Source organism: Panicum virgatum, chromosome 4K (genome assembly GCF_016808335.1).
Source record: "Panicum virgatum strain AP13 chromosome 4K, P.virgatum_v5, whole genome shotgun sequence".
In the NCBI taxonomy this organism is placed as follows: domain Eukaryota; kingdom Viridiplantae; phylum Streptophyta; class Magnoliopsida; order Poales; family Poaceae; genus Panicum; species Panicum virgatum.
This window is the reverse complement of record NC_053139.1, coordinates 11,895,364-11,908,014: the sequence shown is the minus strand read 5'-3', so window position 1 is coordinate 11,908,014 and position 12,651 is coordinate 11,895,364. Positions and strand designations below refer to the sequence as shown.

Below are 12,651 nucleotides of genomic sequence, written 5' to 3'. Positions count from 1 at the left end.
TTCTGCTCCTTCAAGACCGGTCAGACCGCTTCTACCAACCGGTCGGACCGGTCGGCACTGCCTGCCGACTCCACCGGTCAGACCGGTCTACGCAAAACAGAAAGGCTGCACACTCAACCCACAAGTGTACAACTCGACAGCACTCTAACCTAAGGGTCCCGCTCCTCGACCTGCCACCCCTCTGCATCCCGGCGGATGAACTTGACACAACAGGGGCAGAAATCGACGTCCGGTTGTCCTGTAATAATAAAGGTGGCAACAAACCCTGAGTATTCTAATATTCAGCAAGACTTACCCGATCAGTGGGTATAACTTAGCCCACATATCTAGACATGCAAGGCTTTTGGCTGGTGGTTTGTTTTTGCAGAAATAGCAACTAGAAGTGTATCCTTACTTTCAACATTTTAGCCGCATATCTTATATAGCTAGACTCTCACTAAAGTTTGCCTGTCTACACACACATGTGGAGCATCCAAATAAGATTCAGAATTTATATCCATTTTTATATCTCTAATACCCTAACTCATTTGCTACGGTGTGACAAAGAGATCAAGGCCCTCATATAACTAATTGTACCAACAACTCCGATTAAACCCCTCTCAGCCTCTGCCACACTGGTCAGACCGGTATACTTAGCCGGTCAGACCGGTCCAGCCTAGGTGCACCCTGAGACCGAAATCCGGAGTACCCGGACATATACTCGGAGTATCCGGACCACCAAGTCCGGAGAATCCGGAACCATACCCGGAATACCTAAACCCCCACGAACCCGGAGTAGCCGGACAAATGGCCAGACCGTCCAGGCCCCTACCGGTCAGACCGGTACACCCGACCGGTCAGACCGGTCCTACCCAGACCAAAACTAGAATCCACAACGCGGCGAAAATCGTGCACAAATTCTAAAAGCTTCTAGGACCGAGTTTAGAGGGTTCATGTGGATGTTTTTGACCAGAGGAAACCATCTAAAACCTTCTAAAACAAGAGATCGATCCATATCAAGCAAAATACCTTTAGAGAAGCTTTCCCCCGTGGAGAGCTTGAATCACAGCACCCAAGGGAAGGAATCGATGAGATGAAGCTTCCCCACGCCGATTGCTCCGTTCTAGGCCTTGGAATCAAATGGAGGGGAGGTTTTTGGGCTCTAGGGTTTGGGGTGAGAATGAGAGGGGAGAGCTCGGGCATGAGCCGAGCTGGGCACGGGGAGGTGAGGGAGTGGTTGGGAGAGAGAGAGAGAGGAGAGTGATTTAAATGATGTGGGCCCAAAAACGATTGGCTCAGGTTAGACCGGTCAGACCGGTCGCCCTTACCGGTCAGACCGATCCAGGCCAGGCTGACAGGAAACGTAGAATCCACAACGCGGCGAAAATTGTGCACAAGTTCTAAAAGCTTCTAGGACCGAGTTTAGAGGGTTCATGTGGATGTTTTTGACCAGAGGAAACCATCTAAAACAAGAGATCGATCCATATCAAGCAAAATACCTTTAGAGAAGCTTTCCCCGTGGAAAGCTTGAATCACAGCACCCAAGGGAAGGAATCGATGAGATGAAGCTTCCCCACGCCGATTGCTCCGTTCTAGGCCTTGGAATCAAATGGAGGGGAGGTTTTTGGGCTCTAGGGTTTGGGGTGAGAATGAGAGGGCAGAGCTCGGGCATGAGCCAAGCTGGGCACGGGGAGGTGAGGGAGTGGTTGGGAGAGAGAGAGAGGAGAGTGATTTAAATGATGTGGGCCCAAAAACGATTGGCTCAGGTTAGACCGGTCAGACCGGTCGCCCTTACCGGTCAGACCGGTCCAGGCCAGGCTGACAGGAAACGTTTTGATTTGTGCTTTTACCGTGTGAGTTTAAAACTAATCACTTTAATTGACTTAATTACCGAGGATTAATACCTGGGGTTACAGAGCGTTGACTGATATCTACGCTTAAAGCTAGTCGTTTAGGTTGTGCATGATGTGTGTAGTTCATGTGGGAGTTTATCTTTCGGGTTATGTTTAGCTACCTTGCCGGCTTGTGTTTAGAGTCCGTTCCATTTGGATTGTAACCGAACACTACCAATTTTTTCTTTATTTTAATACAATGATACGCTTCGCGCGTATTCGAGAACAAAAAACAATTTAAACATTCTCAACATTGCTGGGCTCCATTTTTAAATGGAATTCTGGTAAAGAAAAAAAAAGAAGAGACGAGTACATGGGCTCAATATTTGATCCTAATTACTACAGATCTCCGGGCTTGGGCCTGAAAATATCGACGGTGAGTGCATTGGCTCGATGATACACGGCCCTTTCCTTCTTCTGGCAAAAAGGTTACTGGCTTGTGCAGTGGTGCAGTACTGCTTCTTCAGGCTCTGTTCGGCTATGACTGTTACTGATTTGCTGTGAGAAAAAAATATTACTGGTTGGTTGGTGACTAGTGCTGATTTGATGTGAGAAAAAAACGCGTCAGTGTGCAACCTCTAAGAAAAACTTCAGAAGCTAGTGCTAGATGATAAACTACAACTTAAAAGGGGGCTGCCTAGTTTACGGCACCCGTTAAAATTGGACCGCAAGGTCGATTCTACGACATCTGCCGCCGATAGAGAGGGCCGATAGAGAGGGTCTATCTTCTGACCATTTGTTTTTTTCTTTTTGGTTACTTTTTTGTCATTTTCTGATAAAATATTTTTAGACAAATTTTTTTGATAGAAAATTTTGGAGAGAAATGGAATAAATTTTGATGAGAAAATTTTGAAAGAGAAAGTTTTGAGAAAAACTTTTGCATCCAAAACTAAAAAAATATGTAAAAACATTTTGCAAAAAAATCAAAAAAAGAAAAGAAAACCAACGTACCCAGGGAGAGCTCCCCGCCGTGCCATGCCGTCCCCTTTCCCTTCCAACCGTGTCGCGCTTGCCCCGCCCACGCCCCCGCCTAGCCGCGCTGCTCCGCCCAGCCAGGGGAGTCAGGCCGCCTCCCCCGGCGCCCCCAGTCGGGCTCCTTGCTGGAGTCAGAGGAAGGGGAAGAGGGAGGAAAGGGAAAAAGAGGGAGGAGAAAGGGAAAGTGGAAAAGGGAAGAGAGAGGCTGTGGGACACGTGAATGGGATCGACCATAAGTTTTTGATACTTACGTCAACCGTAGATTTAGCATTGGGACTTACAAGTATACGACCATAGTCTACAATGCTTCTTTCCGCCAAAACGAGAGAAAAACCTACCGCGCTTCTTCCCGGCATGCAAACACGAGCTGTTAATCCTCATCATAATGACTAATCCCAAACCATGTCTAGTACATTTTAATCCAACTGAGTTGCATTGACAACGACGATTTTAAATTTACATTGACAACGCCCAGTGGAAAACCATAGTCGGTGCATTTCGTTACTACCATATCCATGGCTAGTACCATCTGCAAAATTCACAATAATTATGCAGTAATAACGAAGAGCATTTGGGGGTTTCGCATCTCCATCTCATCATTCGATTAGTTGATCACTGAATTCCTAGTTAATTCGTTCTGACTCGTATCCATATCAGCACACTCAAAGCTGTTGGGTTCTGGGATTTGTCCTTGTGCAGAATCTGCGGCACGTTATATTAGGATCCAAGAGTCTGATGGATTGTATTGCACGAATGTTTCTTGAACCCTTCTTTTTTCTTTTTGATGGCTTCTAGAACCCTTCTCGTGCCATACGTCCTAGGTATCCATGTCTCTTCGCCGGAAATAATCCGGCCGCAACCAGTAAAAAAAAAAAATCTTGGCACACTACACAATCATTCAAACCGATGGACACTGCTATGATTTTCTCGCTATGGTCCGATTCCACCTGCGAATTCGAGGACGACGGCGACTACAATAATTCCTCTCCGGTGATTACAAAATTGTTCCTACGGCCGCAAATTTTTTTCCTCAAGGCGCGTGCAACAGTTGCTTGCAAGACATGAGATTCCCCCTCAATGCACAGGCAAGCTCATCCGCATCCCCGCGCAGCGACGCCGCGCGGATCGCGCCCTCGAAGCACACCTCGGCCGGGACCGGGGGCGCCGCGGGCGCCCGCGCGGCAGCGGCCTCCTCGCCCGCCGCGGGGGGCTCGGCTTCCTGACGCCCATCCAGCGGGTGCGACCACCGCCGCGGGCCCTGCTGCCGCGCCGCGCCGCCGTCGCGCTCGCCGTCGACGAGCTCCAGCACGAGGCGGCGGTCCTCGACCTTCCGGGCGCCGACGCGGCGCGCGGCCTCCTCCCGCGAGATCACGAGGCGGCCGTCGGCGGTGCGCTCCATCGCCAGCGGCCGGAGCGACGGGATCGGGGGCGGCAGGCGCCGCGGGCGCCGCCGCCACCCGTACGACACCCAGCACCCGGACCCCTCATCATCCTCCCCCTCCCTCCCGTCGCAGCCGCCCCCCGCCCCGCCGGCGCCGCCGCTGGCGAGGCAACGCACCGCGCGGGGCGAGGCGGCGATCGTGCGCGTGGCCACGTTGCCGCCCCACGGTGACGACGACGAGGAGGAGGGGGTGGGGGCGTCGGAGTCGGCGGCGATTAGGGTCTGGAGGCCGAGGGGGCAGGCGGCGGCGGCGGCTGCGCGGGCTCCGGCGGCCGGGATGAGGAGCATCGCAGATTCGCGGCGTACGGTGGCGTGGCGGATAGGGAGATCGCTGCCGGCTATTTGGGGGTCGCCCTCCGAGTTGGACTCGGCGCGGCGCCCTTGGATGGGGTCATCCGATTGGACGAGCTCTTCGGGGGACGAGAATGACGTGTACTTATACGGGTACGGAAGGGATTATCCCGGGATCGGACGGTGGTTAGTCTAATCACCCGGGTTCGCCGAGATAAGGATCGTTGCTTCCCTTATCAATGCAGGTTTTGCGTTTTCCACTGGTTAAAACTCTCTCTCTCTCTGACCAGTTGATACCTGAGATGCGCAAATGGAGCTCAGCTCAACTTGTTGACCGGAGGCGAAAGAGGAAACTAGTTTGACCTGGGCCGTACTTTTCTATTTTGGTAAATTTGCTTTTTTATATTTTTTTCTTTCCTGCAGCGGCCGCAATCTTTCTCCAATGCCACCGGTAGCCCAGGCATAAAATATCATTCAATTCATTGTCTAGCAAATTTGTTTTTTTTCCTCCAAACAATTTAGAACATCATCAGTAGGCAAAAAATAAGCATCATCATCTAGCATCATGGAACAAAAACTACCACGCAAGTAACAATTTGTCAGGCACTTCATAAGACACAATATCAGCCTCTCACGGAAATGAAAGAACATATAAATGTCATGCAACATCATGTTTCTTAGAACACAATTTTCAGACCTACAAAGTTACCTATTGATTTGCCTACAATTTTCATTGCTGCACAATGTGAATCAAAATTTGCAAAGTATACTCAATATGTGCTCCCAACTGCTAAATATATTTGCTTTTAATTACTCAAAATGCCTTCCGATTTGCATTCATGTTCAATAATCCGGTGACCTGCAGATATAATGGAACAAAACACAAAAATCAGAGGACATGCAACTATGTAAGTAATGGAGGTCAAAAAAAATATTTCCTAATTAGTCGGGTGAAAAATTATTGCTTTTATTAGCATTGGTGGTAGTTGTATGTTAACTATGTACTAAAGGCAACTAATAAAAAAATTAATTGTCAGATACTAAAACAAAATTGCTTAATGAAGTGTATTGTTATGCCTAGATAGAACAATATGATTGCTTGTTTGGAACCAATACTGTCTAATTCCTTCTATATTATAACCTAATTTAGAGCCAAATTTAATAAAAAATGGAAAAGAAAAGATATTCATCAATGTTCAATTACTCTAAACAATGTCAAGCTGCAGCTGCCAGAATCCACAGAAAATACCGCCAAAGCTACTAGACAAGTTGTAAGGATCACCGGGGTGTCCGACCCTAGAGGGGGAAGGGGTGAATAGGGTCGCTAATCGCTTTTTAACCTAGGGCTCAAACTACTTGCATAAGATAAACCTAACACGTCCTATACATGCTAGTTATGACTAAGGTTTATCTTTGTTATTCTCTACTTACCCCAAAATACTTGCAACCTATAGCCAATCCTAAACAAACTAACTAGTAAAGTAAAGGCACGCAAGATAAAGTAAATGCGGAAACATAATATGGTAAGTAAAGAGGTAAGTGCAAGAGGGATGCAAACTCCCGAGTAGACACGGTCATGTAACGTGGTGCACAAACGCCTACGTCCACGGGACACCGAGGCTCTTCCGATCACCGTCTTGCACTACGCCACCAAGGCGATGCTGGCAAGCAAAGGCAAGTGCCCACAAGACACCGAGTCTCATGCACCGCCACCGTCTCTCTCGGTCATCCAGCCGAAATCCGCTACGGAGCTTCTCCACCAAGGAGGGGGTCTCCTCTTCCCCCGCACAAAGTGTCATTGCCACTCGACACCAAGTCGGAGGGTCACACGACGGATCACAAGGATTGCTTGCCACATCAAGACTTCTCTCAAGGGAGCTCTCGCAAGAACTAATCCCTATTACAAGCACTAAGCACTCTCACAAATGTGCTTAAGCCTATATGATGTACAATGAAGCTCTATGGTGGTTGGAGGTGTTCTTCAAGTGTAGTATGCTTCCTTAGTCTCCAGCAACCTCAAATGAGCCGTGGGGTGGCATATATATAGCCCACACACCCCAAACTAGCCGTTGGAAAAAGGCTGACAAAAAGCGCTATCACCGGTTAAACCGATGCACCCGTTTTTGTCATCACCAGTTTAACCGGTGAGTGCATTTTCCAACTAGCCGTTATACTTCAACGGCTACCTCAATCGACCGACGTAATCAACCGATGCAGCATCGGTTTAACCGGTGAGTGTAGTTGCTGAAAAACTAACTCTCTGGACAACTGCACCGACGTTCACCAATATCTAGCGTCGGTTCATCCGTTGTATAGATTTTGCCTCAACTGCTGAGTTCATTGCACCGATGTATTCAACTTTCCTGGCGTCGGTACAACCGGTGTTACCAAAACTCCCAGACGTGCTCCAAGTCAATGCACCGACGTATGTAATTTTCTTAGCGTCGGTTCAACCGGTGATACTAAAATATCTCTGTCCTGATTGTTTTGACTTGGTTTCTTCACGGTTTCTTCAATCTTCGAATCCTTTGGACCGAAGAGGTTTCAGGGCGCGGCCCTTCGGGCCTAGCTACGCCTATCTTCTCTTTGTCATCACTTGAACCTAAAAGCCTGAGAATGGTCATCTTAACAATCATATTAGTCCAAGTGTTGTGTGTGTCATCAATCGCCAAAACATTATATTGAAATATGGCATGAGAGGCCATTTTCGCTACACAAGTCCAATGACATGAAGAAAAGCACATTGACCTAAAATTCAATTCATTGGCCAAGAAAACAAGCCATGACTAAGCCATGGAACCAGCATTTGCAATACTATAGCATGAAAAAAGATCTTCAATGTACCTGAAATATAAAACTTGCTGAATTGTAATACATATTATTGCCTATCTGAAATAATATTATTGCCTAATTCTTGTATATATTAATGCCTAATAAAGAATCAGTGATGCTTGTATCATAAAAAATGTAGGATCTAGCACAAATACTGCCAAAACAAGAGGAAAGAAAAGCCTATAATTGAGGGTGAAAACACGATGTATCACTCTAGTTAAATATATGTGCTTGTAGATCAGAATCATATAATGGTGCATATATCAGTTTATTATACCCAGTTCTACCAGTGATTCAGAATAGCACAAAACACTAGAAACACATTTGCAAATCAAAATAAATTGCTTATCGGGAGCTATAAAAATGCTATAAGAAATAAGTATAATTGCCAATAAAAATAGTATAATTATCAATGTAATCAATATTAGTTTGAAAAAAAAACAGAAACTGCACGTTGCCCAGACAAAAGTGTCACTGCTAGTGGTGTGTGCTAGGTTATTTGAACCGCAGAAGTAGGCGAAATCGCATTTTATGTTGCTATCTACCTGCCACCCGCAAAATATACAACCTGACACGCCTCTTTTCAAACCGATGACACAAGCCAACTAGTAGCAAGCTCACCCTAGAAACGGTTAGGAGTTTCTCAAGGTATTGCTGAAGCAAAAATACAAACAATCAGCTGGACAAGATTAGCACTAACTATTTTTCAAAATGATCGACCATATTGCTAACTAAAAGGTATGCAGACAAGACCAAAAGCTTACTAGAGTTTACAAGCAGTTTAAAGCATTACTAAAAACATGGACCAAGCAAGCAATGATTGTTTAATCACTGGACTTGTAGCATGAAAGAGACATCAAGATTAATTTACCTTAGTTAACCCGAGCATTCTGCTTACGTCCCCTTGCAGCTGTTGATCGAGTTGTAGCGTCACTAATTTTGATTGTCACATCATTGATGAGCTCATTCATATCTTATCTGCAACAAAATAATTTTTTTGGAGCTTGAGCATGGACAAGCAAAGAAATACTATTTTTTAAAAACTAAAAGTGAATCAAGTCTGGTTCGTCCTTTAGATATTCACAAATCATTTGGAAAGCTTCCTCCACGGTAGATGAAACAATATAAGCACCTATGTTAGAACATTTGTGCACACATGCACAGAATTAGAGCATCTGTAAACAATACAAGTGCTTCGTTTGAGTCAAGAAAAATCCAGTTGAGCAGAAAAAATAGCTAGAGTATTATTTAAATGTTTGGGCTGACCGTTTTGATTTTGCTTACCAAATATTATTAAATTACTATCTCGGTACTACTTAAATACCAGTTTAATATTGTAAAACTACTTTGTTACTGCACAAGAATGTGACATGACCGCAAAAATGCCCTGAAAAGGGATAATGCCAATGTGCACTATTAGCTGCAGGTTTACAGGTTGCCATGGATAAGAAAGGGCCAAGTAGCATGGCTGTACGATGTGTATAGAAAAAGAAAATAACGCTGCATAGTCTAACAATCATATGTTAGTTTTGTGTACAAATCCGAAAGCGCACGCTTAAAATAAAGGTAGGATGGTGTGAATTAAATTTATTCATGCTCTCATGATATGTTTGCAAGAGAGCCTGCTACCTCTTCATATAGGAAATAGGAGGAACATGTCTAATGAAAGAAGCAACATATGGGATCAAGTAGGAAAGCTCTTATTTCTCTATGACAATAGTTCAGATCATGCTACAGAAAACTCAATAGTTCTAAAGAACTTGCTTTTAGATCTAGTAGGAATGCTGCTATCTCTATATGACATACTTAAAATTACATGTTTAATAACATTGCCTAATGAAGTAAACAATATTACCTTTTCAGTGTCATATTATTGCTTAATTAGAAACCACATAACTGCCTAAAAAATAATGCTTATTGGGAATCAATATTATTGCCTCTGTAGAACAGTTTTATTGAGAACCAACATTAAAATGCCTATACGAGACTGAAAAAGACATAACCGATCTAACTAAAATGCTTATGAGTTTTGCCAAAACTGCGTACCTCTCTACCACAGAAAAAATCATATAGTAAACTCAAAAAAGCATAGATTGGTGGCAACATGGTTTGCATGAGCCTACTCTTAGCACCAAGCAGGAATCAGTAGAAAAATTTGCCAGAACACAAAAGTTGCTACATAAGAACAACTCCTGCCGCTATTGTGCCGACTCGGTCAAAAAAGAGGTGATGAGCTCATGCTATCCCTTATACTTAGCATTACTGATGATACTAAAACTGGACCTATTTTTGAACACATATCATTATGGCTTGTAATCCAATCTATAACACTAAAAATCAATGTTGGCTATCAAATAAGCTATGTCGATTAATGAAGTGGTGACAACATAGCCAACAACCCCAATTATAAGAACTGAATATCACATGGCACGTATCTATTTGGGATAAAAACAAAATAATCTCATGCAATCACATTAACTGGAACCCAATCGTTGAGTACATACCGATAGTAACACACGATGGTATAAGGATAAAGCAAGCTAATAATATCAATCAGCAACCTTAGCGGTAAAAAGTAGTAGAATCATCTGATTGAAATTGTAAAATTGACTAGTTCAAAATCATATGCATAAGAGGGATCCAAGTAATTAACTAGCAGCTTCCCATGTGTTTGGCTATGCTCAAATTTGGGGAAAAACCACAACTCGAATACTAGTTTGACTTTATCCCAAAATCCAAAGGAAAACTATATCCCGCTTTCTAGCATTCTAAACTGAAATACCAAAAATTAAATATGGACCATTAAATATTGTCTGAGTCCCTGTGCCCCATTCCCTGACCCAATAATAAAAATGCAAATATACAACAATAGGTCAATATGTAGAACATCAATTCCCAAATCATGTCTAGCATTCTTGCCTCTAATCCCCTGAAGCTAGAATCCAACATGGATCGCAAAAAAAAAGCTACACCTACACAATTAATAGAGGGATGGTAACAGCTCTAGGCAATTTAGCTAGACATGCTACTTTCAGTATGAATGGATGATGCACACCAATTGCATATATCTCTTGTATAAATGTTGTCTCATGTGATCCGTTCCTCCACCACAAACCGGATCTCAGCAAATCTCCGCTGAAAAAGTTCACTGGAAAAAAAATCCCAAAAAGCCAGTTCACTTCGCAACAAAAAGACCCAAAAGCCAGTTCAGCATCGCAAGCACTGCACATAGAGGCATACAGTCTAGATGAAGCAAATCAGGCAATTTTAAAGTACAAATCAAACAACCGGAATAGCAAATTTCTGCACTGAGAGAAACTAATCAATTGCGTCGGCATTTCATAAAACACATTCAATGCACTAAACTCATGCCAGTTTCCTTCAGAACAAATCGTTCATATGCAAGCAAGATCTAACTAATAATCATGCTAATCAGAGATAGTGGGTAATGCCAACAACATAAGCTGATAAAATGGAAGAATACCACACTGACCTCCAATCACCTCAAGTGCTAGCCAATCACCACCAAGCTAAGCAGGCTGGGGTACTATGCTGGATCACGGCCTTCATCTGCACCGTTATAGGGAGGGCCTGCATCAGGTGATCCTTGCCATAGCCACAGTGGAATCCTCGTCAAAGGCCCAGCTCGTGGCGGCGCTATGCCTCACGCGACCCCGGCGGCGCACCTGGAGTTACGGGGCAACGGGCCACGAGGCTCGCACGTGACCCCCGCAGCGCACCCGAAGATCTGGAGCAACAGGGCATGGAGACGAGTGACGGGTGGAGGGAAGGCGAACCCTAAATTGTTGAGCCAAAATGAAAATGACGAGTGATGAGGGTGCGGCGTGGTCGGAACCTGCGGTGGTGACGCCGAGCACGTAGATGGATGGATGAGGCGGTACATGACGCGATACTGCGACTTGACGCCGACGACGAGCTGGCCTGATCCGGCGGCGAGCTGGTCGTCGTCGATGGCGGTGAGGAGGCCGACGAGGAGGAGGCGGCACGGACTGCTGCTTGCCGCGGACGAGGTGAGGCGCGTGAGGCGGAAGGTGAAGACAGCGGCAAGGGCGCGGGAGATGGGGGAACCAGGAGCGCGTCTGGAGGAGGATGTCAGGGCCGTTCACTAGCTGTAGGGGGATCACGAGCACGCGCCGCGGACGCCAGCGACGGGGTGGAGCGCTCCAGCACAGCGGCGGATCTGGGGCCAAGGGCAGCGGTGCGGCGTGGATTTGGGGGGAAGCGGTGGGATCTGGGAGAGGGACTGGGGTTGCGGTTGCAGCCGCGGGGAGCAAGGAGGAGATGGGTGCACGGGAAAAGTGGACTCGGTCTGTAGATAGATATCAGAGACAACTAAAGCAGCGATGGATGAAGCTGCCGTTCCAAAGAACAAAATTACGGCTGGCTGTATAGTAGTCTTTACCTTAAAAAAATCAACATGTTTTTAAGGAAAATATGTTCAAAAAAATTTCGACCTGTTTGTTGAGAAATTTGTGAGGTCTAGCTTAGCAAATTTCGAAAACCTCGCTACAATATCTGATATTTATATCTATACCTTTTACTAAAGCCAGTAAGGTTTTCACTCAAATTTTTACTAAAGCCAGTAAGGTTTTCACTCAAATTTTTGGTTTGGTACGTTGGTTTGATCTGCCTGTGTTATTGACAAGTGAGTCTTAGTCCATCTCGTATGCGAGTCGGACCGCTCACTCCGTCCACGACTCGATTATGTAGATCCCTACAAATTAACACACAGCCACCAATACGTATCTGATACTTATACCAACTTTGTCTGTAGCAACATACGAACATAATTGCCTATTCCCTAACAATGTGCAAAAGATGTCAAGAATTCCTAACACCGTACCGTAGCTCAACAAAGTACGAAAACGTTCACTAATTATTATTGCGGACTCTCGTTCCTCCGGTAAGTACTCTCTTCGCTCCAAATTATATGCCATTTTGAAAACTTTTGGTAATATTCCATATTCCATTACTTATAATTGTCGGCTTTTGAAAGTACGCTGTCCGCACACAAGCAACGTCCATTGTCTAGTAATGAATCTTTTACTTATTTTAGGCCCTTGTAATGCTAGGATTTACCGTTCGCAAAAATAAATGGATTTTACCGATTCATACGTACAAGATGTTCAAGATAAATCTTTGAGTTTTCTTTCATGCTTGGTAAAAATGTTACCAGTAACAGCATCTCCGATTTTTCTCCATGTGTGTTGAGATGCATGC

The 12,651-nt window shown here is 45.0% G+C and overlaps 1 protein-coding gene and 1 long non-coding RNA gene across 3 annotated transcripts; both read right to left on the bottom strand.

The window, feature by feature from the left end:
• Positions 1-3,755: 3,755 nt before the first annotated feature.
• Positions 3,756-4,754, bottom strand: LOC120705058. Its single transcript, XM_039989592.1, has one exon. The coding sequence runs from the start codon at positions 4,573-4,575 to the stop codon at positions 3,877-3,879; it is 699 nt and encodes a 232-aa protein (XP_039845526.1). The 5' UTR covers positions 4,576-4,754; the 3' UTR covers positions 3,756-3,876.
• Positions 4,755-5,230: 476 nt separating this feature from the next.
• On the bottom strand, positions 5,231-10,962 carry LOC120703130. 2 transcript variants are annotated; one of them, XR_005686810.1, is made up of 3 exons: positions 10,904-10,962; positions 8,282-8,388; positions 5,231-5,437 (listed from the first exon to the last, which is right to left on the bottom strand). It is a non-coding gene; the product is annotated as an uncharacterized LOC120703130 (long non-coding RNA). The 2 variants fall into 2 exon arrangements; XR_005686809.1 differs by lacking the exon at positions 10,904-10,962 and having other exon boundaries at positions 8,282-8,673.
• Positions 10,963-12,651: the final 1,689 nt, after the last annotated feature.